The sequence below is a fragment of the Penicillium griseofulvum genome, assembly GCF_001561935.1.
Source record: "Penicillium griseofulvum strain PG3 chromosome Unknown contig_80, whole genome shotgun sequence".
Lineage (NCBI taxonomy): Eukaryota > Fungi > Ascomycota > Eurotiomycetes > Eurotiales > Aspergillaceae > Penicillium > Penicillium griseofulvum.
This window is the reverse complement of record NW_024467471.1, coordinates 1,862,104-1,888,721: the sequence shown is the minus strand read 5'-3', so window position 1 is coordinate 1,888,721 and position 26,618 is coordinate 1,862,104. Positions and strand designations below refer to the sequence as shown.

Sequence of the window (26,618 nt, the reverse complement as noted above, 5' to 3'; positions counted from 1 at the left end):
CGACAGCCAATCCAATTACACTACGGCCCGCACACTCTTCCGACTTGGACCATGGTACTGAATACGGAGTACAGCTTGTGAATCTCCAATTTTTAGATTTGCACATCTAGAACGTTTTTTAATAGTGTTCGACCCTGGTAGGTTATACTGTATGGAGTATGCAAGACCGTTATCAGCACCTAGCACCATGCGCAATGGATCCGGGGGCTTAGGAACTTACCCACTTAGCAACGGACCGTTTCTCCTCGTGGAGATGACCATCGAGAGGGGCATGTGCTCATACACGATGCGCCAATGACGGAGAAAGTTCACGGTATTAATTCCGACATGTTCAGATAAAATAAGGGCAAGTCAATGCATTACAATTAAGCAATAATATTACTTTTTGACAAGGTGTTGTACAACATAGAACTTGGAACTTCTGTCAAGGTGCGAAAAGTATATCGAAAAGTATATGTAACGGGGCTCGCGAGATATCGACCTACGAAGTTCGTATTTGCGATTAGGTTTATACAATTTGCCAGCACCAGGACCTTGGCTTGAAACCAATCTCCGTATCACGTTCATCACCGAGAGTATGTTGTACAGTGCGCTCGAGAATACTATGGACAATGGGTAGAAATATATATACGTAGCAACAAGAGAATGCGTCAATTGGTATTTCATACTCGAGTCTATAGATATATGTCGATATCTTTATAGCTAATAATACATCAAGTATTTCAAGCCTGATCAAGGTCAGCAACGTGCAAACAGCTCGACAGACAAGAGGCTCCGAGCAACTAGTCATACCCACAAGAAGAAGTTTCACATAGACGTTGCCTAGTTTTTCTAGAAAAACTTTATTATCCCCTTTACGTACTTTACGTTTGAGAGATAGTGTTCACCTCATTTGAAGAGACCACATGAGAACTCCGTATGTTGTATACAATTGAATGTTGCCACTTTCTCAAGATTGAAGTCTGACTGGCCAATAGCCCATTATTCGAAGTACGATGTGTCCACGGAGAAGAGAGGACATATCAATTGATGGAGTATATATTGTAAATTAGAGCAAACGAGACTAAGACTAATAAATCCAATAGAAAACGGAGAGACGACTGGCCTAATTGACTTGGAAAGTCCAGAACATGGCGTATCCAGTTAGCAAACAAATTACCAAATTAAAAAATCGCCACCATACCCCTCGTTCCTTGTTCCTTGCAGCCGGATATTACGCCGAGTCGCAGGAACCCAGGCAGACGACATCATCATCAGTCACAAGCCGCCCCAACTGGAGAGATTCCTATTTACCGAGACCCAATCCTGCCGCTCGGTGCAGCACGTCCAATAACGACGCGATCTCATGCCCTTGTTTACCCAGAACGCCGGGTCTCCGATGATCTTTGCTCCCCCTTTTCCTTTGCTTTTCCTTTATTTTTTTTATTTCCACTTCAGTTTCAATGCAACTCAAGACAGGCCCAGTTCTCCACTTAATTCCAATTCCCGCCTCACTTTATATGTTGTATTGTATGGAGTAAAACGCCCCCCAGTCCACTTGACTATGGAAGTCTATTCGTTCCAAAGTTGGAAATTCCTTTGTTCTCGACGACGGACGCGTCGGATGTTAAAACCTTAGTGAGTGCCGTGCAATCAAGTCGCGACAGTCAAACGAAGAAGGTTTTCCGGGTCCTCCTTCCCACTAAGACCCCCCTTAGCCTGGTGTCCACCTTTTTCGAGAAAATTCCGCGGGAGCACCTCCGCGCGGGGGGAGGAGAGGACCATCTCCGTTGGACAAGTAAGAAATCAGCAACATTACTAGCCCAATAAGATGACAATGAATATTTCTTTGCCAATGTGATGAATCCGTGCTCGCATGTGTATCCCCTGCATTGGAGGCATTGACCAATCAATGCGGTCAATTCGCCAACGCAACAGGGGGGAGGCACTTGCGTGATATGCACGGAACGTTATGTACACCGAAATATCATGCAGCATTGAAGTTCAATCTGTCTCGCAGGCAAAGTGCAGAAAGCAGAATTATGACTCGTCAGTCTGATATCAGAACGTGAAGCGAACCAGAGATCCAGACGGGAGTGAACCATGGGCCGGAAGTTCTTCCCCGGACGTCCCTTTCCGTCACGATCCAGGGGTTGGCTGATCGCATCTGCGATTGATCATGTTTCCGCGGTTCGAAACAAGGTCCTGGATGAACAGGTCTGTCATGCAGCCGTGGATTATCGACATGTACAATAATGTCTATGCACATCGTAAAATTGTCACTTGGAGCATACAATGTACAGTACGGAGTATCCAGATAAGGACTCCGAACTCCATATTTCCAAGTTTCATTCAATATCCACATGCTACAAGCTACACGAAAAGCTTCAGTTTACCCGTGTCTCTGGATATGGTAACATGAGGCGGGCGCCCGAGTCCAGACTCGTATTTCTCGGGACGGCCGGTGCGAACGCAGAATTCGGAAATGGGCTTCCAGGACCAAGTAGGCAGGCGCATTTACTATTGTGTAATACTGAAACCCACTGATGGCCCGCAGTCTGGTAAGGAGCTTTACGGGATACAGAGCACGCGTTAGGTGGGGAGGGACAACTCGACTCCATCTCGAATGGTCCTTGTCTTGGTTTGCTGACACTGTGACGTTGGGGGTCCTTAAGACCCATTATTTAGCGAAAGTATATCGGTGATAGCGCGCACAATGGGGGCCTCAGTTTTAAGCTGAAATTCAAATTCGATTTACGCGATCAAGGATGCTCACACCGTCAAGTCGTTTGAAAGTCGAGACCAGTGGGGGCACGCTTATTTAGTAGATTCCTTCTATGCGTGCAGAAGCGGTGAAGATCAAATATATTGACACGAAAACAGGCTTCACCGACATCTTTGGCTTTGAGACGGCTGGCTTAGGCTCACTTCCAGAATAGGACCAAGTTGGGAGATTCCAGACCGTCCTGGCGTCCATGGCGGAGACACCGAACCTTGGCTATGGAGTTGTCGGGACGATGGGCTCCAGCCAAGCCCGTCTGTCGGTGTCCACTACTAGCTCAGGGGCGCCGGGGAAGAGGTTCCTGAATTTCTTGTAACGGTAGTGGGTTTGCTTATGTGGAGCAGAGCTCGAAGGGAAAATGGTCGAAGAAGTCTGATTCGTAACTGGTCCGATTGGATCCTCAGTGTAGATCCATAATTGGGCGGGTTTTTGATGGATGTGGTTCTTTTGTTCAGCGTGCTTTTGACCACTCAGAGGAGTGTGGAATGAAAGACATATCCCGGATTTGCGGCCCAAGGGATTGGGAATGGTGGATCGTCTAGTGTATTACTTTTCGAGGCAAGGAATCAATAAGGATGTTTACATCAAGTCACCGCTTCATGCGATATCATCGTCATGGGCTTGCTTGTTTATTCTTTTTCGTTCTTGGGTCGAGAACGTTAAGCAGGGTCGGTCCGCTGCATCGGGAAGTGGACCGAAGAAAAGCTCAAAAGATTCGACTGGTTGGGTTTGCATCAAGAATCATGGTCTCTCGACATCCCTTTCTGAAAAGTGTCAGCCACCCGGTCTCACCGCTGGAGCTTGAAGCTAGTTGATAGTCTAGATCCACCAGATCAGATGAAGTTTCGCCTAGGCTTCGATGATCAACCGGAACTCCGGGACAGTATTTAGTGATTTGACTTCCGCGAATCAATGTGTTGATCAGGAACACGGAGGATAGATCTATATGGAAGTGAGATTTCTGTTGCTAATTCTGATGCCATTTGGTTTGTGCCAACACGAAAAGGTGATCTTGTGCCGTGTTCCACGCGAAGCGCGTTTCCTAAGTAACCGCCTCGGCGCTCCGCGTCCGGGATCTTCGGACTCAGATGATGTAAGTGTTGGATTCGCCCCACTGATAGGACCCGGGAACTCGCGATACTCAATGTAGAGCTCCGCAGTGATAGGTAACGGTGAGTACTTCGTACTTTGTATTGCTGATAGCTTTTGCGGTGTATAAAACTGCAACTTCACTGTGTGGAGCTTTAGAGGAAAGATCGGGGTAAAAACTAACTTCATGGGCATTAGGTCCTACTATAGTATTTGTAGCGCAGGTAGCCGTGGCTTTTTTTTTTCGGCGTTGGCAATGCATAAACTAAAAGGGAGTGGATTACGGAGAAGATGCCATCCAAATCTCCAATTTGCATTCTACTCTGCAGATCTTTCCTCCATGCAGTCCGGCAGGTGATGCTTCGAGGACAATACAGGGAAGGTACATCGATATGCATAATGCGTACATATATGTTCATGGCATGATGGAACACATAATCTCGAGCGTGGCACAGTCAAGCAGATGAACAGCCACAAGGCGGGGGATAGCTATCATAGGCTGAGAGGGGCCAAAGGTAAGACTAAATCTGGACCAGTCAATTTGTGAGGCGGCAAAAGTACCGTAGGATGATCTGTCAGGAGACGGGGCGGATGGGCACCCAAGCATACATAATTCTTGATTTCGATGCTAGATCTCCCACATTGATGCAACTATTTCATTATAGGGATATAGAGGTATTCTGTGAAGGGTACGGAGTAGCAAAGTCCCCATTCTCAATATATTTCACATTCAGGGAAATCCAATCCCTGTCTCATTCTCAAAAGCATCCATGGATTCGGAGTTGTGTGACAACTACATGTATAAGAGAAGAAGTATAGAAAATGTCTTGTAGATCTTGGGGGAGGAGGGGTTGAGGGGTAACGGATATGAACCATGGTTGAGATCTATCAACGACTTTATCAAAAAGTCACCGAACTTGAATATAATTCCCCTGTAGGGAGAGTTAATCTTGAAATTAGAGAATAAGGGGCTAAGCCTCTCGAAAAAGTGTGCGATCGGAATCACCGCCTCACATGCCACATAATCTAAATAAACAAAGGACTTTTGAGCGAGGGGCAATAAAATAGCCCAAAATACATTGTAACCCTCGCAGAAGTTTACTATATGTAAATAAAATGATCGACCATGTAGTGTTTAATTATCTCTTTAATAAAGATCCAAGGGTAATTGAGCCATGTGGGCTTGCGATCGGGACAAATCTAATGTGCATATAGGGCTTTTTTTTGTTTTTTGAATAATTACGTGTCGATTCTGTATGGTAAAGTACCCGTGTACATCGTAAAGAAAAAGAGAAAGGGGGGGGGGGCACATTAGATAGAGAAAGTGAGTGGTTGAAGGAAGAAAAAGTGCGTGGCCGGAAAGGGGGCTGGGTACCAGTTCCTTGTTAGTTCCCCTCTTAAATTGTCTTTTTAGTTGTGATCGGTCCCGCTTTCGCCCCTCTGTTGGTCTTTGCTTCATCGCGTAAAGTAAATCAGCTTAGGGCCACGTCCTTCTCCCCTCCCTTCCCTCAGTCCCCTCCCCCCTCCACCCCCCCCAAAAAACCAAAAACCCGAAATCCCAAATTCCTTCTTATTCTCATCCTCCTTCCCCTCTCTTCTTCCCCTCCGCTTCCCTCATCTAATCGCGGTTGATCATCCCGCCCTTCTTTTTTTTTAACAGCGTTTGCTTCTTTAATATTTCTCTTGTGGCTGGACACCACTTTCTCAATACTCTTTACTTCCATTTCCCCCCCACTCAAGGAATGATCAGACATCCCAACGAACTCCTGTCGTCGACACGCCTACAGAACCGGTGCGAGCTTACCCAGGGGACAATACCACCGTCAATTTCGCTCTTTCTTTAAGAGACACACGCACATATGGCTCCTTCCGCACCTGGGACGGCCAACTCACCGGCCAAGAAAACATCGGCCCCAGAGAAGAAATACAAATGTCAATTTTGCAATCGCGCGTTCAGCAGAAGTGAACATCGCAGTCGCCATGAGCGCTCACGTAAGATAAAACTCCTAGATCGCGTCTTTCCCCCTCCAATCTAACAGACTCGAAAATACAGACACAAAAGAGAGACCCTTCAAGTGCTTAAAATGTCGCAGTACCTTTGTTCGTCGCGATCTTCTTCTGCGACATGACCGAACTGTTCACGCCAAGGACGGCGGAATCCCCCTGGTCGCAGAGGGGCGTAGACGTGGTGGAGGGGTTCAGAAAAACTCGTCTGCCCCAGCTAGGTCGTCGGCCACTGTTGACCCGACGACCCTGGAGCAGACCGAGGCAAGCACAAGTAGCGATGGTATGGTCGACCTTGAAACTGCAGCCATGTTGATGACAGATTTCCAACATAAGGCTGCAGCAGCGGCGACTGGCCAGGCCTCCGAGCGTTCCGACTCGCTTTCGCCAGGACGCGCTTCCTTCGAGCCCTATCTCTCAGGCAACGCCACACTGCCTCAGATGCCTTGGGATACGCTTATTTCTCCCGCGGAACCGGGATCGATGCCCACCCTCGTCGATCGACATGGCCCCCTCGGGGACGTTCTCATGTCCAACTCGCTGCCTATGTCTGGGCACTCTACCCCGAACGCGCTGTCCCCCTATCCTTCGATGACTGGCCCCGTTAGCCCGGTTAACTACCGTCGCTCACCCGGCCCCAGTCAAGCGCTGACCCTTCCCAAGGCTCCCCAACTCGCTAATGATATGGAACGCAACTATGTTGTTGACCGTATCCAGGCATCAGATACCCTTGGTGCCCTTCCCGACACTTTCCAGCTTCCTTCCACGGTTGCGCTGAACCGGTATTTGTCCACCTACTTCAATCTGTACCATCCTCACTTGCCATTCCTTCACCAGGAATCATTTAAGCCTTCGCAAGTCCCGGCACCACTGTTGCTTGCAGTTTTGTCGATTGGTGCTCTTTACACTTTCGAGCGCGAGCACGCCTTCATGCTCCATGTCGGCTCCAAGGTCCTGGTCAACCAATTCCTGCAACACAAGGACAACTTCGATTCCCGCAAGTGCCCCTTGTCATTGATGCAAGCTACTTTGTTGAACATGGTATTTGAGAGCTGGAGCGGTGACCCGAAGGGCCTTGAATGGACTTGCTCGATCAAGAGTCTCCTCGCCAACATGGTCGCCGGCAACCGGTACCAGCTCAAGTTGCGGACCCAGGCTCGTGACAATGTTCAGCCAACGCGTGAGGAATGGATTGAGGACGAATCCTGCCGTCGTACATATTTCGCCGTGTACATCTTCTTCGGCATGTTGACGCTCACATTCAACCATACTCCCGCCATGAGCTTCGATGAGTTTGACGACTTGGAGCTCCCGTCCTCAGAGTCACTCTGGAACTTGGACGCCTCCGATGATGAGAGTTGGCGCCGTGGCACTGTCTCGAGCGCCTTGACTGTACGCGAGGCCCACGACTTCCTTTTCCAAGGCGAGCAAACCCGCTACAGTGCTTTCGCCACTCGTGTTCTCATCAACGCCCTGTTCCTGCAGGTGTGGAGCCACAAGCGCAGCTTTGAGGCGCTTCAAGATGTGGTTACCGAATACAAGCTGCGCCTAGCCCTCGAAACCTGGGAGAGCTCCCTCGAGGTTTGCGAACCGGAAACAATCGTGGTCCCGCTTAGCACTCCTCAGAAGGGTCACCCCTTGATCTTCAACTCGATGGCGGTCTACCGCAACACCCGCGCTCGCCTGGCAGTTGACCTTAAGTCCATCCAGGAGGCGATGCGGTACCACTCCTCTTACGAGGTGGCGGCTGCCATGACCGTTGCTCGTGAGAAGGTTAAGCGCTCGCAGGAGATGAACAAGGTCATCCAACAATGTTTCGAATGCATTGAAATTGCCGCTATTCAGGGCATTAATTGGGTTGCGAAGACCTCCGCGACTAACTGGAGTGTTGAGCACCCTCTCTGCGGCCTGGATCTGATGGTCATTCTGAGCCTCTGGCTCTACCGCCTGGAACATGACGATGAGCCGGCAACTGAGGCTGAAATGGCCCTCTACAACAAGGTCCGCAATCTGTTTGATGACGATGCCATCGACGCGTTTGGGAAACTCAGCTCCACAGTCGCCCGTGTATGGGGTAACATCCTAGACGGCGTGGTTGTCTGGGGGTATGTTCTTTTCTCTACTTGTTTTTGATGACCAAAATAACTAATTGCTTTATAGAATCACCAAGTTGATGGGCGAATCTTTCAAGCTCCACTCCCAGGCTCTTGTCGGCTACGAAGATTCTCTCCGTGTTGGCAAGGATCAGCCGATCCACGCAGTGCCAACCAAGTCGCTTGCTAGCGTCGGCACTGCGTACTAGATTTTTGACCAATCTCGTCGATTTGATCTTTGGCTATATTTTGCAATTTCCGTTTTGAATTTCTTACTCTCATTTGTTGGACGCTTTCATTGGGACAGGTATTAGGGACATGCCAGTGGGGTGTTGGGCTTTTCTGGAATACTTCGCCCTTTTGATATCCCTCTCGGTGGTTCCTAGTCGTTTGCTTTTTTGATTTATTTGCATTTCCCCTGATTTTACTTACACCAGGGAGTCCAGTGTGGTGTTTCTGCTTTCCGTCTTCGACACCTGGCTGGTCCTGTGTGTACTTTCGCACTCCGTGGAGTTTGACTTTATGGTTCACATTAACCCCTAATCGTGCCCCTTCGTCCATCTGCTTTTTTGTGCTCTCGATACCTTTTGACATTTTCGCGTTGCTCTTTTTTTCATTTCTTGCCATCTGCCTTTCTTTGGTTGGTTTCCAGCCACTGTATTTGATGTTAATTGCCCGCGCGCCTTATAAACCCCGTCTCTTGCTTTTTATGCTTTTTACGCTCAGCATCGCTTTTTGAAGATTTTCGCATTTGTTTCACCTGCACATGCTTTTATGCCATTTCTATGTACTATACGTTATCGATGAATTATATGGCGGGGACTACATTTTTCCTACAAGTAGATACTAGATTGTAGAGTCGAATTATTGTAGCCTTGATCATTTCCAAGGTTGACCAATTTGTAGTAGTGATATGTACATAACTATCTCTAGTATCTGAACTCGAAACAGCCATGTGTTATGCTAATGTCAATGCTGATAATGCCAAGCTACTTTCCAACAGCAACAAACAACCGATCACCGATATCTCCAATACCAGGCACAATCATTCCCTTCTCATCAACGCCCTTATCAATAGCACCAACCCAAACCTCAACATTACCCCAAGTCCCCGCAGCACGCTTAACTCCCGCTTCCGAGGCAAGCAAGCTAATCATAATAACCTTCTTCACACCCCAGTCACGCAGCAATTGAATCGCCGCCTCAGCCGTCGCTCCAGTAGCGATAACCGGGTCCAGCAGTACAGCCAGACTTGCAGCTGCGGTGTTGGTGGTTGGGTTCAAAGAGGCTGGAGAGGCCGGTGATAACTCCGACCGGTGGAATGGGAGGTTGTTGTAGTATTCTACGGGTTGGAGGGAGACCTTTTCTCGGAATAGACCCAGGTGGTAAACTGGGACTGGAGTTGGGAGGAGGTCGTTTAGGGCTGTGGGGGCGTAAGCGGGGGTGTTTGGAGTGGGGGATAAGGCTAAGTGGGGATGATAGGGGAAATGTCAGGGGAGATAAGCTGTGTAAATGAATTTGCGATTGGGATAGGGGTTGAATATGATAATAATAATGGGAATGTCAAGGGACTGGGAATTGGGAATAGAGTAACAAGGTAATAAGGTAGCATTGCAGGAATAACAAGGGTTACAGTTGCAGTGCTGGCTTGACGGGGGTTATGCGGAAGTGAATCACTCACCATCAACCATTCCTAGGCCGGATCGGAGGATTGGCACTAGAGCCAGGTCTTCTGGGTCAATTCCCTGGGTTTCATACTCGATTCCAAGAGGGGTGGTGTCCTGGGAATGAGTGTTAGATGTAATCTGTAATGCTAAGTGATGGATTTCTGTCTTGGGAATCTATTTACCGTTCCTGTTTTGACTAGCTTCAGTCCTGAGAAGGCTTCCACGCCTAGGATATTGGCAATGTCATGGACTAAGCCTCTTGTCTCACGCGGGGTGGTGGAAGATGAGCGGATTAAGGAGAGCTTGGCTTGGAGACAAGGGTGGGCGGAGACGTGGACATTTGATGGGAGAGACATGGTGAAGTGTAGATGAGGATGTGAAGTGAAAAGGAGAGGAAACGAGAGAAGAGAAAGAGAAAGAGAAGAAGAAGAAGAGAAAGAGGAAGAAGTAATTGTTATCTTCCCCTCTCCCTTTTGTATACAAAAACGACCGATCTTATCGGACTCCACCTGATCTCCGGTCTCCGGGTTCTTGGCATCCTTTTTTTACTCTTCCTACCTCTCAACTTTAGGAATGTCAACCACCGAAGAGGGCAATGGCAATGCCTACAACAATTACTCCTTAACAGAGACAGCGAGGGGCAGTCCAAATGAATTATGTCCAAATTCGGGTGACCACGCGCCCGCAGCACCTGCACCACCCGCATCTGCTGCGCAACCCCTCTCCAAGCAGGCAACCCACATCTACACCGTCTCCTATTTAATCTTCTTCTCATTTCTGGGCACACTAGCCCGCCTAGGCCTACAAGCCCTGACATTCTACACAGGCGCCCCTGTCGTGACAGGGGTACTATGGGCGAATGTCGGCGGAAGCCTGGTAATGGGATTCCTAAGTGAAGACCAGAATTTATTCCGCGAAGAGTGGGGCAAAACAGCAGCCAAGGAACCAGCTTCAGACCCAGTCGAGAATGAGGCCAAGATTAGGAAAGAGAAACACAAGGCCGTGAAGAAGACCATCCCTCTATATATTGGTCTAACGACTGGGTTCTGCGGTTGTTTCACCTCATTCTCAACATTTATCCTTGATGTCTTTCTCGCCCTTGCAAATGCACTTCCAGATCCGTCGCTGTCTACCGGATCACACATCGCATCTCGTAATGGCGGGTATAGTTTCATGGCCCTGGTCGCTGTGATTCTACTCAACGTGTCGCTGAGCCTGTCGGCGCTCATCGTCGGCGCGCATCTTGCCCTCGCTCTAACACGCGTAACACCCACCGTGCCCTCCACGTTCACGCGACGGTTTCTTGACCGTGTTGTCGTTGTGCTTGCGTGCGGATGCTGGCTCGGAGCCGTGTTCTTGGCTATCTGGCCACCAGACCGACATAATGGCCCGGATGTGTGGCGCGGTCGGGCGGTGTTTGCTCTTGTCTTTGCACCGCTTGGCTGTCTTCTTCGGTTCTATGTCTCGCTGCATCTGAATAGTAGGATTCCGACTTTCCCGCTCGGCACATTCGTGGTTAATATATTTGGCACTATCATTGAGGGTCTTTGCTATGACTTGCAGCATGTTAGTGGTCTTGGAGCTGTAGTTCCTGCTGCTCTGACGGGTTGCCAGGTGCTGCAGGGTGTTATGGATGGATTCTGCGGGAGCACGACTACTATCAGTACTTGGGTTGCTGAGTTGAAAGGACTGTCTCATCGGCGCTATGCGTATATATACGGAAGTGCGAGTGTGCTTGTCGCGCTTGGGTTTTTGGTTATTATCATGGGCTCATTGTTGTGGACGCGTGGATTTGACGAGGCTGTGTGTGGATAGATCGCTGTATGGTATAATGTAAAGTATAGACAAAAGGCTCCATAATAATAATCGAATTGACATAGACAATCCTTACAGACAACATTACCCCATAACTCCCTTCCTAGCCTTCATATAACATAACATAGCATCACAAACCTCCCCTACTCCCGACTAGGCGCAGGCCCAATCTCAACAGCAGGACCAATCCCACTCCCAAACCTCCTCGCCGGACTCGCCGACCGAAACTCATCAACATGTAAACGACTCCGACTCGAACTTCTCTCCTCCAATACCACCCCAACAATAGACTCTAGCGTGATCCCCTCCGGACTAGCAGGACTAGCAGGACTAAGCGGCATAGTCCGACTAAACGGACACTTGATGTGGGTTTTCGAATTCCACTTCCCAGCCGCGTACGTCTCCATCCCGTGGACAGGAAGCTCGGCACGGTCCACAGGCATACCGATACGGTCGAGCATTTTCTCCTGCACGGCTGTGTTGGGTTTTATCGCTTTGCTGAGACTTGGGAGTGGACCTGCTGTTACGGAAGTTGTTGTTCCTAGGGGTGTCTGGGTTGGGTTCTTGTCGCGGTATGCTTTGCGACGGGCGACGTCTTGGGCGTGTATGCGGGTTTGGGATACTGGGGGTTGTTAGGGATAAAATGATAATCGGGATTAAACTGATGTAGATTGAAGTGTGTGTATGGTTTGATATGAATAGCCCATTGATAGATTTGTAGATCTTTGCTTTGATATTGAGATATATGGAAAGGGGAGTGAGTGGAAGGATAACTCACCACGCCAGAGAGCAATATATGCAACCATAGCCACTATACAGAGAGAGAGGAAGCCGAACATTAGTCCTAGCTCGTGGCCGAGCGAGGGCATCGGTGTGTAGAGTGGGTATTCGTCTATAGCCATGGCGAGGGTGTGTAGTATCGTCTGACTCAGGGGTATATCCCATACAAATGAAAGATCACTCTTTCTGATAGTGTTTCAAAGACGGAGACTGATGGGAATTAATGGAAACACTCGAATGTCAATGTGGAGTCCAGCACAGGAATCTGACAGGTCCTGAGGTTTTTGCGTTTGTCCTGGTAATGGGTTGTTTGCCTACAGTCAAAACGGAAAGAAGAAGGGGGTTCTTTCAGATGTTGAACCAATAGACGCAGCGAGAATGAAGGCGATCATAACGTTCTTTGAGTTGAAACTTTGAATTTCGAGTAACAAAGAAAACCAAGTCCGAGTGCAAAGAGGCGTCGACTAACGAACAAAAAATGAAACAAAAGAAAAGCAAATATGTATAGTTAGTTCATATTCGACATATCTATATACACTAATTAGGTAAATCCCATGTACACACAGGGGCATCAGAAACAAAAAGGTATCATGTACAACATGCGTATAACATGCAACTCTATACTCCCGACACCAAGTACACATAGTACTTGGCAGTCGGGAAATGCAATAGGAAAAAAAGGAGCTCAAAGATCCAATCCCACACCAGAACACAAGGCCATGGATGCAAAAAAAAAAAGACAAAATGGTAAAAATCCGCTGCAAAAAGCTGAAGCTGAAGATGAAAGGTTGAAGTATGTTGAGCGGAAAAATAAACAAAGTTCGAGCAGTGCCCGGCGTTTCACGTGTCGTATCAAAAGAGAAGAAGGTCGAGGCGGAAAAAGGTGTGTATCGAAAGTCGAAATGTCTCAGGCGGGTTCGTTTCAAAGCCATCCATAGCCATTACCCGAGCATTACAGCCGCCAAAGCAGTAAAGGTTAATCCGATAGCCATGCCAATCCATGGGGTCTGGCCGAGGGAACCCTCACTGCGCGCCTGGAGAACATAGCGAGCAGCGAGCAAGCGCATCTCATCAGACGGTAGATCGCGGTCTGCAAATGGAGCGAATTGTTCCCGCGGAGGAAGTTCTGGTAATGAGACGGCGGGCGAGTTGTGCGCGAATTCAGAGGAGAGGCTGGCGCCTGGGGCGGGTTGCTGTGAGTCGGCGAGGACGGTAGCTGGGGCGAGAAAAGCCAGGAAGGTAGATGGCTTCATTGTGAGAATATTATAGGCGTATATTATTGCAATAGACTGGCGCGCAAATGCTTTGCGTTGTTGCCTACGAGGAACAAGCAACGCCAAGCTTGATGGTGCGGGTCGTAGATGACGGGGGGTCTGGAGTTGGCAAGGCAACAGGTGCTGTAGATCAGACGTGGGGAGTTTGGAAGTGATGTTGTTATTCGGACAAGTCTCTCGGTTCACGAATATATGAGTTGTGAGGGTCTCAGAGCATGCCACTTTAGCTCGAGTGGGTTGGATTATAGTCAGGCAATCGGGGGAATAGGGGCCAAACACGGGAGATGGTAGTGTTCCGGGGAGATTCGCCTTTTTTTTTTCTCTCAAGATTGTCGAATCCAACTCACTCTTAGCCGTAGAGGAGGATAGAGAAAACGAAGAAGAAGAAGAAATCCGAAAAAAAAAAAAAAAAGAAACAGCAGGGGGGGGGGGGGAAAGGAAATTAAGGGAAAATCAAGATGAAGCCAGTCAGGGCGAGGGATTGATTGGCCGAGCCGCTTTTTGGCTCTCTTTGGCTCTGGAGGTCCCTGAGCCGTCCAAGTGGAGTTGTTTCCCTGAATTTGCTGGATTTTGATTGGTTGAGATTCCCGTGTCTGAGGCTCCAGTACTTAATATTCCATGTTTATTTAATTCTTTAATTTCTTTAAAACGGGTTTGATGTTAGGGTAATCCCCAATAATTGAATATTGTACTATCTACTACTCCATACTTCATACTCTATACTCTAAATACAATACAATTCCATTTCTAATTATAGTTCCAAGACATCCCGAGGCTTAACGGATAACGCCACAAAATGATCGTCAATGCAGAACCCAAATTCGAGCGAATAAGACCACTCCCCGCAGGGAGGATGACGACGCGCATATATTGGGACCAAAGTCCATTTACAGAGAGCCCTTGCACTTGGCACCAGGGTGAATCATTGATTTTCTAATACTGGGGCTCCGAGGACGCCGTGCCTTGCACTGGTAATCCGTCGAGCGTTGATATCCGCTCTAATGCGCACAGGTTTTGTTGTCGTACCTGCGCAAAGGTACCCCCCAGCCTCAAAAATGAGCCGTTGATATCAAAATACCCAACGCACAAAGAACACATGTCCAGGTTCAGGGGCCCGACGTGGTTTCCTCGGTCTTACAGTGCGCACAAGCCTTTGCGGTCTTGTCCGTGGGCGCATTTGGTGTAACTTCTCCCTCAGAAACCGGGGATTGCGACTCTTTGGATTGACTGGCCTGTAAGTTCTTTAACCTAACCTGCTCTCGCGCTCTGCGAACTGCGAGGCGTATATCGCTGGGCAAGGAATTGGTTTCGATTAAACAGTCCGCACAGGCGCGACAGTAATACCCCGAATGCGGGTTCTTCGACTCAACGAGTCGGCGCTTGCTGCTGGGGGCGGTGATCTCACCGCAGTGGAGACAAGGGCTTTTCAAGACTCGGGGATTGCTTTGCGAACGGGTCTCTCTGAGCTTTCTGAGCGCTGCAATCTTGACAGAGCTTGGCAAGGCGTCTGTTTCAAGTAGGGACCGCGTGCATGGCTGACAGTAGTATCCTGCCGCCGGATTCTGGGGCTCAACGAGCCTGCGCTTACTGCTGGAGATGGTTTTGTCACCGCAGTGCATGCAGGGGTATTCGCCGCGACTCTGTTTCATCTGTTTGGGGGACTTCGAATCGCCGGACTTGGAATGGCTGTGCGTCGTGGGATCTTTCATCGTAGTGTCTTGTGTATTATTTTTTGAGGCAACAGTAGGACGCCTACTCCGCATCTGTTTGCGGTACTCGAACGCTGCAAGATCTGTCTCGGTTGGGAGGCTACCGTGATGATTGAAATGCCGAACGCATGTCCGGCAGTGAAACCCAGCAGAAGGGTTACTCGTATCAATGAATTTACGGCTACTTCTGGGAGCAGTCATCGTGCCGCAGTGCCTGCACGGGCTTATTTTGCTTGCCTCTCCACTCGCCCTGATTAGTCTTCGCCGAGAGATGGCTTCAAGCTGCTCCTCATTTGGTAGATGGCCATGGGCACGGATGTTCCGAACACACGCTTTGCAGTGCCAGCCGCTAGAAAGATTGCCAGCTTCAACGTGTCTTCTAGCCTTGGGAATAGTTTTTGCACCGCAGTGCACGCAGAGCTCTGGGCCTTTCGCCGCAGAAGTCGTCTGATGGCGACATTGTTGAGTCAATGGCCATTTGCCATGGCCCCGAAGGTTGTGTGCAGGCCTCAAGAGATCGCTGAGAAAGCTCCGTAAAGAAAAGGAAGGTTTGTTGGCATGGTGTGGACTTGTCACAGACCAGTGATGTGTGCAATGGGTGTCGCGTAACCGGGAAAAGGATCTTAGGTGTTGTGTTATAGTGTATCTTGTTCGCGCTTCATTGCGGAAGAAATTCGCGTAGGATAGGTTGCATTGATATCCGAGAGGGCGCAACGACATGGCGAAGGTTCGTGCAGCACCAGAGACCCTTGATTTGGTCTAAGCAGGCATTGTAGAGGCAAGGCGTGCAGTTGAATTGGGCGAAACTGTGGCTTGTGCTCGATCGTAATTGCTCTTGGGCATGGAAGATCTAATGGTGGTCAAATGTGAACTCGACACGCGCAAACAAAGTTCGTGCTAGCTGGTCCAGGGCAGCTTGAGTCTTGGCATTTTTGGTGCCTCAGTTCCCAGGCCTATATCAAAATCACCAAACTGGATCACTAGCCCTAGACCTTTAGGCCATTAGGAAGTCTTGGAACATGAAGAGAACGGCCGACTACATATATCAACGGGTACTTAAAGTACTGTAAAAACAAACTCGATCACGAGATTATAGGTTCGACAAGAAAAAGCTTCTCTTTAATATGCACTAGTTATATAATCTATTAGGGGGCTTTAAATTGAATCCTTTTGAGAGAAACACCACCCTAGTCTAGCTAACTTTAGCGATTGTCGAGTTAACAACCAAGACGGTTGCTGTAATAAGTTCGCTCGAATTTCTTTCCGTTCATCATAAAGTACCTTGAGTAGAGGGTTCAAAGCATCTCATCCCAGTTCGGTGTGACTGTGAATTTGCCAGACAATTGGCCCATAGACCAAACATGTTTCGCTGTGTCTTCCTCTGACTCTGGTGGCGCCTTCGACAAGATAACTGCTTCCTGGACGAAACCAACCGGTGCTCCACGATCCAACTCCATACTGATTCCACCCCAGTCTAAGGTCACACGGCCTGACTGATGTACGTTCAGTTTCCCGACACGGCCTGTGGGTAGGGACCAAGGCTGGCCGGCCGTAAAGACGCTGTTTTCTTGTGGTTCGGTTGGTTTAGTGTTCTCCACGATCTCCACTTCCTCGCCTGCTTCGCGCTTGATCTCGTTCTGGGGAGCTGCGGCTGCGGCTGCAGGTTGGTTTTCGGCGGAACCAGCGAGTCTGAGGCACGGCGTCATGGGTGGGAATTGCATGAGGAACATTTGGCCATGTAGAGGATTTTCTTCTTCCTCTTCCTCTTTCTTTTCATTTGATCCATCGCCGTCCTGTCCTTCGGTTGCGGCGATTGCACCTTCGACGGCTCCCTCGGTGACTTCTGTTTCTGTGGTTGCCTTCTTTGGCTCCTTAGGGACGAGAAGATCCCTGATGATGGCCAAATCTTCCATGTGTCTGTCATATTCATCGATTTCCTCTTTAGTGTGAAGTAGGCTGCGTGGGTCTGGAAGTTCGGGTTCAGGTGTAGGTCGAGTCGATCGTAGCTCTGTGGTGCTCCTCTTTGTTGGGCTCATACTCTGAGCCGAGCGCACACGGACGTTATGCTCCGGAAGGAAGTCATCGTCATCCGCATGTGGAATAACATCTGGCATAGCTGTGTCGTCGTCCTGGGGTTCCGGCTTGACCTTGGTAGGGGTACGGCCGACATCCTTCGCAGCTTTCTCCTTCTCTGCTTTTTTGCGGAGATCGGCGGTTCTGGTCGTGCTGGATTCCATGTTGACGCTGATGACTCTTTCCTCGTGTTCATGTCGCTCGACACGGACGGGACGAAGTCCGCCGGTCGACCTGCTGGGTTGTTTTCCCTTGAAATCCTTCGGTGTATCCCAATCCTCCTCGTCGCTATCGAGGTTGATATGATCGATGCTGACGCGGAGTGCACTCTCTTCGTCGTCTGAAGAGTCATATGCGCGCCCACGGTTGCCCCCAGTGAGAACAGACCGATTGTATCCTGAACCTGCGCCACCTGGGCCTCCTCCATATCCACCGCCTCCACTTCCACCTCCACGGCCTCGCCTGCCGCCTCGTCCACCAAACCCACTCATGCCCATAGCCATGGGTCCACCACGACCACGGAACCCAGCACGACGAGCAGTACCACCACGACCGCGCTGAATAGCAGCAGCCTCCTTTAGACGCTCATTGTATCGTTCTTGCTCCAGTCGCTCTATTTCCTCTCGTTCCTGCTTACTGCGACGCCCAACGGCCTTCGGTTTGTGTTTCATGACTGGCTTGGGCGGTTCGCCACCAAGCGCTGACTGTGGTCGACTGCTAGGTGCAATGCTCCCAGAAGGTGTGCGTTTGTTCAGTGATTGAAGCCGTTGCACTGAAGCTCGACTTGTAGGACCGGGCGCGCCGGTTGCCGTGGGAGAATTTTGCGCAGTGCCCCCGCCAGCGGGAGCCGGAGTAGCTGTGTCCATTCGGGCACCACGGCTGGCGGCCCCTCCACGGGCGCTTCCTCGAGGGGCAGCTTTGGGAGGCATGTCGTCGCTTTTCGGATAAGGCGCTGAATGCGGCTTGCTGGGAGTTCGAGAAAAGTTCGTGTAGAGGGCTGGTTTTCGCACTGCGTTACATGCAGACTAAGCGTTGGGATATCTAGGTTCTGCTTCCAGTGACACACGACAATCCCACAGAAAATTAGCAAAGCACCGTTTCGTAAAAGAAATGTGAGCTTTTTGAGGTTCGAGAAAGTTGAGCTCTTCGAAAAAGTTGCGGGGCCAATCACACCGCCCTTGTCATGTGACCATCCCACCATACCATTGACGAAAGGTCTATTGAGTCTCTATTATCTCTATTGTCGACGATACCTACGAAATGCAATTTGGAATATTGAAGTGCACAATAAAAATTGAAACCCTTCCATTGACGCCCTTACTATTCAGAAGACAAAATAAAGCAAGATCAGTACATCTTCTACAACTTGTCACCCTATGACCTGGCCCTCCGGAAGTATATAATACTTCCGCCACTAGTCCACTGTCCATCACATACATGAAACTGACATAGACAATGATAAATAACCCAGTAGCATTGATTCCGAATAAGTGAGTGGATGTGACAAGAAGCATATAGTCCGCAGAAACACTAAGACGCCGAAGGGACACAACATCAACAACAGATCAACCGCTTGGCAGTGTATAATGGAGGGAGCATGGCTTGTAACCAGTGAAGTGAATGTGGAGTGAGAAAGGCAAATGATGGTAGTATGCTAGTATAAGGACTGTCTCTGGCGCTGGCCAGAAGAGGGAGAGAGAGAGTGAGAGAGTGGGGACGGATGGATGAATGAGGGATCCCATGGTCACCAAGGAGATTGGACGTGCGAACAGTTCGGCGCTTAGAGATAGCGGGAACAGTCGCAACCCGTAGCTCCACTAGCGCTTCCGCTTCTTATTCTTGTCTGCCGTAGACGAAGAGATAGGAGGGGTCGCAGGCGTTAATGAAAACTCTTCGTCCTCATCTATCTCTTCCCCGTTCTTCTTCACGGGGACGCCCATATGGCGACCGTAGCGCCCTTTGCGACCATTACCCTCATCCTCACTAAGACAACCGTCAATTCCAATGCCGGCATCCTTGCAGCGTCCACAGGGGCGCTGACGGTCACAGCCCTTCTTGCTCTTGCGGCATCGCTGGCAGCGGGGCTTGGTGGAAAGGTCTTCCTCATCCGCACCGAGCTGGTGCTGGAAGTTGACCGAGCCCCCCGAGACCTTACGGGAGGAAGCCGGACTGAGAGGTGGAACAGGTGCAGCTGACTTCTCGGATGATTTGCGAGGAGCTGGCATAGAAACCTTACTCTTGTTCAGTTTTGCAGGTGCAGGTTTCTGGCTTCGAACCTTGAAGGATGTGGGGCGGCTCTTCGGCTTCTTTGCCTTGGGTGCAAATTCTTTGTAAAGGATATCCTCTTCAGCTTCGCTTTTGATGCCATCATCTGCACCATCTGAGCTGTGGTCGCTGCTATCGGCGCTGGGAAGGATGTCATCCAAGCCCTTGAGGTGGCGCTTGATGGTTCCTGGCGGTAGCATTGGGCTCGAGTCCAACCTCTGGCGACGAGCTGGCAAGTCATCCTCGTCCTCGCTGAAGGCTTCCCCATCGCTGGTAGCACCAGTGGACGAGGCAGCGTCAGCGGCACCACTGAAGGCATCATCCAATGTTGAGGCAGAGGTGCGTCCATGAGAAAAATTGGACGCATCACCTAAACGTATCAATTGCATCGCCACATCCTCATCGGAGATGCAGCTTGCAATGGTGGGGTCAGGTGTGGGCAACACACCTGGACCATTTGCTCGGCTAGCCGAGTTGTTATAGGCTCCCGTGTCGCGCATGCGATTTGAATGGTCCGGAACCACGGGAGTCGCATATATCGTATTGCGTCCGGAGTGCACGCCATATTCGCTGTGGCCATAGCTTTGGGGCGATGGAAGCGCATGCTGATAGCTATACGGGCGTTGCGGTGGGCGTGCGAAAGGCGACCCAGCGCCTTCCTGGCCAATCGATCGCCGTTGAGGAGAGATGGAGGAGGTGGAGGTAGTGAGGGGCACTTGGGGAGGAACGAACAGAGGAAGCTCCTAAGGGGAACAGACTGGTTAGTGACAGTTTCTAATAAAAGAACAAGTCCTCCCGCATGAGCCACTTACAGAGCTATCGAACTTAGGTCGTTTCCGACGACCATCTTGTAGTATATTCTCCATACTGATATCAGAGCTAGCAAATAGCTCGTTGCGAGCCCTGCGAGAGTAAGCGCTCTCGGTATCGCTATAGCCATCATCATCATGGAAACCTCCATGGATGCTCGAGGCGCGACTTTTGTTGCCCGCGCGCGAGGGAGGCTTGTGTTGAGAAGCGCTGCGAAGACTCCGGTTCGACGGAGAGGTGCTGCGCTTTCTCGCAAGCCGGGAGGCTGGTCGTGCTGGCTGATCCAACACTGGCGCCATGCCATCTACCATCTGGAAAGGCTCTGCCAGACTGGGCCGCTTGCGAGTCTCGACATTGAAGCCGTTATAGAAGTGATCCCCGTATGGTTGGATGGGGATGACTCGCACGTATACAGTCCTGTTGTTCTTGAGATTCTCGTACCTTGCAATGAGGGTTGTCCCATGTTCATCCTCGAAGCTGACCCCACTGGCAGTACCGTCATATATTCCATAGAAATTTTTGACCGTCGTGACGATCGAATCCGTGGTATCATGGGGATAGATTTGAACGCGCATCGGAATACGAGCGCGGACTTTGGAGTTCTCATCGAGAAGCAACTCAAAGGCGATGTTCTTGGGTGCTGGGCCTTTAAGCGACGGGTCTCGACCTACAGTAGCAGAGTCTGCCAGACCTGGCTGCTCAACCAGGCCAGAGAGCCCTTCATGCTGAACCGCTTGCATATCAAAGTGTTCCAAATTGAGGAATACTCCACTGCTATACCAAAGACTGCATCAACCCACTGCTTGTGTGCCGTAGAGGGCGGGAATGTGATCCATGGCAAGACACAGAGGAAGGGCAGGTGTAGAGGGAAGAATCCATCAAACCTACCACAATTGTTGTATTCGAAAGATCAGGCTGGTGGATGGACCACCCCCGGGTCTTAATATATAGGAACTGGCGAAGCAAAACCTTCGATGGAGGTGGGAGGGGAATCTGCAGTCGCAAGAGCCGGAAGCGACTTGAAAGGGTAAACGTGGGCAACCTGAAGGAAACAAACCACGGGAGTTAACACAATGGGTTCCAAGCGCTCAAATATACAATAAGGATGAATATTGTCTTGGATGATGATGGATGAATGTGTCGCTAACCGAGTCCGGCCGACCTTGGGAGCGGGCTTGGGGGGAAGCAAGCGAAATGACTCGGAAAAGAAAAGATAGAGACTTGAACACACCTAATTCTACTCAAACAGAGTGCTCCAGTATCGCAGATATCTGGATTGACCAAGGTAGGGCGAGGGATCGGAGGATGGGTTCGGTCGAGGTCGAGAGGGGATTGACGATTCTACGAAGCGCTGAGGCTATGTCAGCGATGGCACTTCCAGGATCGAAACGGGGTCAGGGGAGTAAAAAGTGAGATTGAACAAGAGTAGAGATACATACTCAATACTGTCGATGGTACTGATGGCGATTTGTTCGAGGGGTTGTTGGATGGAAGGAAGAAGGTTGAGGTGGGTGCGTACGATGGTTTCACCTAAAGCGAGAAAACGGCCTGCCTGGGTCGGTGACATGGCGATTTGCGCTTCCGGCGCCCATCGAAGTAGCCATCACATTCCATGACATTAATGAATCTTTATAAAATATTCATTTGATTTGCAACTATTCTATGCATTGAAAAAAATAACTATGTGCGAAGCCATCCCAATTCTATATCATTTCGCAAAGGCGCAAAAGCTGTCGCAAGCCGGATGCCATTGCGCCGAGTGACGGAGCACTTTGTCTAACCCTCCTTTTTGCATATAATGTACGAAATTTAGAATATAATCCGATCTTTGAATCTTCAGGGATGAAGTGTAAGCGAGTGTGGGCTACCTAAGACTGTTGAGGAGGGGGGGGGGATGCAGCGCTTCACACAAAGGTAGCTTAGGTACACTCTGTCGCCACAAGCATATAAGGTATCGAGGGCTAAGGGCGCAGAATGAGATAAAGAAATAGCGCCCAATGGATTTATGGGCTTGCAGCTAGTTTCTAGACCACGTAGCAACCCATGCCCTCTTTTTTAGGTCTATTGTGGAGGTGTGCGCTTGGACAGAATTGACATTGTCCAGTCATTTTCCCACCACCGCCCTTGTCGCATTACTCATTTACTATGCGGATTGGGAAATGCTAGATACCGCGACACTTATAATATGGGTTAATATCAAAATAGCCAAGGTAGGACGATTGATAAGACGTTTTTGTTGATCCGCCTATGGGACCAGACTTGTAGATTTATACTCAACCGAAAGGACATCAAGTGAACCAAACTGTTTGAATCCTCCAAAATAATCACTTCCATAATATCGCATGACTCTCCAGAGTTGTCTCGCATGATCTGCAACTTGGATTTACCCCTCCTCGGGACCTACGTAAGGTTAAAAAAGGGAATCCCGGAGGTTACAGAGCATTCCTTGCTCCTTGGAACCTGGCTACGAAAGGGAGTTCGGAATATAGCAAATCCGTGCACAGTTTTATTGATTCAAGAAAATAACCGATGAAAAGGGGGGAACATTTCTGCTTTGTGGAGTCAGGCGGTGATGTTGAGAGACTGGGCGCAAAAGGTCTGGATATTGAATTGACGATGAACATCGGACCCGAGAACGTGGGAATCTATAATTTACTCCGAAAATGCCCATTTCCTCTCGTATGAAACCCCACATCACCTAGCGAGACTGAAAAAGCCGACAACCGTCGCAATGATAGGAGTGGGTTTCGGTTGATCACAAAGCTGCCAAACAGGAACCGCTTGATTCCGGGTGTCCCACCTCTTGTGACGGCGGTGTGGCTCTCACGTGGTCTCGTGTAGATAGCGCGTTAGATCTAGATCATGCCATTAAAGGGCAATTGAATTCGGAAATTTAAATATTTTTAAGATAATGTTAGCAGCAGTTATGTATTATTACTGAATAAATTAGCAGTTAATTTTTTACACTTTTTCACTTGGCTTGTGGTGTTCTTTAGTTGAAAACGATGTTCGATGGACGTTGAAGGAGACGCGCCGATAAGGTTAATGACGTCAGAATTATAACAAATAGTGCAAACAAAATACAAACAAAACAAACTTCTAAGCTTAACGTCCGAGTCCCGACCTCGGGAAGTTCCAGCATTGGAACCTTGGTTGATATCAATTTCCAGGGTTGATCTTATCAGGTTATGTCATGTATAAAAGTGATCTTCCCAGTGGTATCTTTAGTAGTTTTCTCAGATATCATTCTGTGTCAGTTTTATAGGTTGACGGCAAAAAAAAGGCGGAAACCACTTTTCTGACTATAACCTTTGAAAGCATGGAAAGCAACACTCCAGGCCCCGGGGGCTCTCTACATTATATATAGTCTCACTACAAGGAGTACATCGAAAACCTAAGAAATATCGAACAAAGAGCCTCCAGGGCTAGGTAGTTAAAGGTGGCTGAGTCATATGGATCTACCTGGGTCGATAATCCTAATCCAAACTTTTGACTAAAATGGAAATCATGCTAAAATAAGTTCACATACTTTCTCCCTTTATACATACATGTAATGTTTTGCATACAAAACAAAATTTCCGATGCATCGTAGTAGTCTGCGCGGCAGGAAGGTGTGCGCGGCCGTAGTTTCTGATTTAGGAATAGCGTACATTGTCAACAAGGCAGATCAGGGACAAGGGACAACCTCCCTTCATCGTGATAACTGTCACTATCTTCGCTCATCCATCTCGGTCAAGTTCTCTCTCCAGGACTTCCCAGTGCTGCCTGGGTAACGTTCTAAGTAACGTCAAAGTAACGTTGAGGTGACGAGAATCGGGAAGGTGCGATTGAGCGGGTCCAAAAGAACTGTTTGTTTTGCCTGGATCAGCCAATCACACAGGGCAACTCCCTCCCCCAACTCAGCAAAAAGTAAACAACACTCCTCTCGACCAACTTCAACGTTGACCCGATACAACCTCTTGAAACTTCATTGTTCTTCGTTATGGATGCAAAGGTGAGTTATATTGATTCTGATACTCTGATTTACTTGATTCCTCGATTCTTGCGCGTCAATCGCGTAAACAGGGCCGCGTCCAATATCGCATCATCATGTATTCCGCCCACTCATGGCTTGTGATTTCTTCATCTTTGACCAAAATTGAAGGTACTGATGCTAACTGAGACTACAGCCACAGCGCTTCCGAGCTGTAGGGGATGAGAATGTGCCCCCTCCATCCCTCCACAATCAGAACCACAAGGTAATCCATCAACGGAACAAGTCGAGTCCTGCTCTGAGTATGATGGCTCAGAACAATGCTAGCCGACGTGCATTTGTTGATGTCTCCAATACCAAGGATATGCGCCGGGCGACCCGGGATGACTCTGTCGTTGGTGGAAAGCCTGCATTGGTTGAGGTTAAGGCTCCTGGCCTGTCCCAGCCAGCTCAGCGCCGCATGACCTTGTCGGGAACCAGGGCCATTGTTGAAAGCATTGCCACAGCAAAGCCAATGAATCCCGCCGGCAAAGCGCAATTGACACATAAGTCTAAGCGAACCAACCCCGTATTCAAAGATCAACTGCATACCGTCCCCGAAAAAGACGCATCCAAGGAAACAAACACAGAAACGGAAGTCAAGGCTAGCTACAAGGGAATGGAGAAAGGGCGTCACTCGAATGCTACAGTGGCGGAGCCTTCAAATGAGTTGAAGGTGGATAGTGCGCGCCTCGTCGAGTCTGATGCCACTGTATCCGAAACTGAGGATCTTAAAGAGCACGTACATGTCAAGGAACCTGTGTCGGCGGTATCAGAGCCCGAGGAATGGGATGGGGATGATACCGAGTATCATGTTGCGCCTACCTACTCCTCTTACGGGGACAACACTGATGGAACCACGGCCGTCATTTATCCATCCATGAACAATATAACCTTTCGTGAGATGTTCCGGGCGAAAGAAATTGTCGAAAGCGAGCAAACACCCGAAGACATTGAGGAGGAACTGTTAGATACAACCATGGTTGCGGAGTATAACGACGAGATTTTCCTTCATCTAAGGCAGAAAGAGGTATGTTTTTGTTCTTCGATTGCATGATAACAGTTGAACTAACGAAGTTTCTAGATCGATATGCTCCCGGCCCACGATTACATGTCCCGTCAGTCCGAGCTTCAGTGGTCGATGCGCTCGGTTCTGATGGACTGGCTCGTTCAAGTTCACCAACGCTTCAACTTGCTCCCTGAAACTTTGTTCCTCACAGTCAATTATATCGACCGTTTCTTGTCGTACAAGGTCGTTTCTATGGGCAAGTTGCAGCTTGTTGGTGCGACAGCAATCTTCATTGCCGCAAAGTACGAGGAGATTACAGCTCCGTCTGTGCAAGAGATCGTTTACATGGTTGACAGTGGATATTCCGTCGAAGAGATCTTGAAGGCAGAACGATTCATGCTCAGTATTCTCGACTTCGATCTTGGATGGCCAGGCCCTATGAGCTTCCTTCGCCGCACTAGCAAGGCCGATGAATATGACCTGGAAACTCGTACTGTAGCCAAGTACTTCATTGAGCTGGCTATTATGGACGAGCGATTTGTCTGCACTCCTCCCAGCTTTATTGCTGCCGGAGCCCACTGCCTGTCTCGTATGCTGCTTAACAAGGGCAACTGGGTATGTTTACCTTCCTGTCTACTTTATCATAACATTGCTAATTCCAGAAATAGACACCAGCACATGCCTTTTACAGTGGTTACCTCTATTCCCAGTTGATTCCGGTCATAGCCACGTTGATGGAATGCTGCGAAAACCCTCGCCGTCATCACGCCGCCATATTTGAAAAATATTCGGATCGTCGTTACAAGCGTGCCGCGATGTTTGTTGAAGCTGAGCTTGCCACCGACTTTGCTTTGCCTGAGCCTTCTGATCTCAATGACCCAGATCGGTTGGATGGCTATGCAAACTACTAATTCCTAAACTAATACCCCGGTGGCTTTTAGATACCAAAGCTGGTTCTCCCCACCATCCACGATCTCTAAACTTATTTCCTGTTTTCTTTCGGTCAACATCGGCGTTCTCTTTTTTGCCTTTTTTTTTTCGGAATGAACCGGTGAGCTGGTTCTTTTATGCATGGCGTTTGCGCGTGATTCCAGTCTTTTCATTCGACTTCATTTTGTCATTTTCTTTTTCTGGCTTCTGATTTCCTCCCAGCTCTACTGGGCTGATGACGAGATGACTTGACGCCACCATTTTCCGGACATGCGATTAGATGATCGGAAGGCGTTGACGAAGATATCCTTCTCGCCGGCGTTTGAA

At 49.2% G+C, this 26,618-nt stretch overlaps 8 protein-coding genes across 8 annotated transcripts; 3 read left to right on the top strand and 5 right to left on the bottom strand.

Annotated features, from left to right (window-relative positions):
* Window positions 1–5,709: 5,709 nt before the first annotated feature.
* Window positions 5,710–8,156, top strand: PGRI_017170 (C2H2-type zinc finger protein; the record flags this gene model as incomplete). The annotated part of the gene is made up of 3 exons (XM_040789430.1): window positions 5,710–5,842; window positions 5,904–7,959; window positions 8,015–8,156. The coding sequence occupies 3 exons, from the start codon at window positions 5,710–5,712 to the stop codon at window positions 8,154–8,156; spliced, it is 2,331 nt and encodes a 776-aa protein (XP_040646383.1).
* A 780-nt stretch (window positions 8,157–8,936) lies between these two features.
* PGRI_017160 (uracil phosphoribosyltransferase) lies at window positions 8,937–9,970 on the bottom strand (the record flags this gene model as incomplete). Its single annotated transcript, XM_040789429.1, has 3 exons — window positions 8,937–9,412; window positions 9,629–9,728; window positions 9,797–9,970. The coding sequence occupies 3 exons, from the start codon at window positions 9,968–9,970 to the stop codon at window positions 8,937–8,939; spliced, it is 750 nt and encodes a 249-aa protein (XP_040646382.1).
* Window positions 9,971–10,187: 217 nt separating this feature from the next.
* PGRI_017150 (FluC/FEX family fluoride channel) lies at window positions 10,188–11,429 on the top strand (the record flags this gene model as incomplete). Its single annotated transcript, XM_040789428.1, has 1 exon — window positions 10,188–11,429. One exon carries the CDS (start codon window positions 10,188–10,190, stop codon window positions 11,427–11,429), a length of 1,242 nt encoding a protein of 413 aa, XP_040646381.1.
* Window positions 11,430–11,572: 143 nt separating this feature from the next.
* Window positions 11,573–12,331, bottom strand: PGRI_017140 (uncharacterized protein; the record flags this gene model as incomplete). The annotated part of the gene is made up of 2 exons (XM_040789427.1): window positions 11,573–12,051; window positions 12,208–12,331. The coding sequence occupies 2 exons, from the start codon at window positions 12,329–12,331 to the stop codon at window positions 11,573–11,575; spliced, it is 603 nt and encodes a 200-aa protein (XP_040646380.1).
* Window positions 12,332–13,150: 819 nt separating this feature from the next.
* Window positions 13,151–13,462, bottom strand: PGRI_017130 (uncharacterized protein; the record flags this gene model as incomplete). The annotated part of the gene is made up of 1 exon (XM_040789426.1): window positions 13,151–13,462. One exon carries the CDS (start codon window positions 13,460–13,462, stop codon window positions 13,151–13,153), a length of 312 nt encoding a protein of 103 aa, XP_040646379.1.
* A 3,025-nt stretch (window positions 13,463–16,487) lies between these two features.
* Window positions 16,488–18,194, bottom strand: PGRI_017120 (putative DNA-directed RNA polymerase III RPC4; the record flags this gene model as incomplete). Its single annotated transcript, XM_040789425.1, has 1 exon — window positions 16,488–18,194. The coding sequence occupies one exon, from the start codon at window positions 18,192–18,194 to the stop codon at window positions 16,488–16,490; it is 1,707 nt and encodes a 568-aa protein (XP_040646378.1).
* Window positions 18,195–19,082: 888 nt separating this feature from the next.
* Window positions 19,083–21,080, bottom strand: PGRI_017110 (putative C6 finger domain protein; the record flags this gene model as incomplete). Its single annotated transcript, XM_040789424.1, has 2 exons — window positions 19,083–20,273; window positions 20,343–21,080. 2 exons carry the CDS (start codon window positions 21,078–21,080, stop codon window positions 19,083–19,085), a joined length of 1,929 nt encoding a protein of 642 aa, XP_040646377.1.
* Window positions 21,081–24,322: 3,242 nt separating this feature from the next.
* Window positions 24,323–26,272, top strand: PGRI_017100 (cyclin family protein; the record flags this gene model as incomplete). Its single annotated transcript, XM_040789423.1, has 4 exons — window positions 24,323–24,334; window positions 24,510–25,382; window positions 25,437–25,976; window positions 26,030–26,272. The coding sequence occupies 4 exons, from the start codon at window positions 24,323–24,325 to the stop codon at window positions 26,270–26,272; spliced, it is 1,668 nt and encodes a 555-aa protein (XP_040646376.1).
* Between the last annotated feature and the right edge of the window lie 346 nt (window positions 26,273–26,618).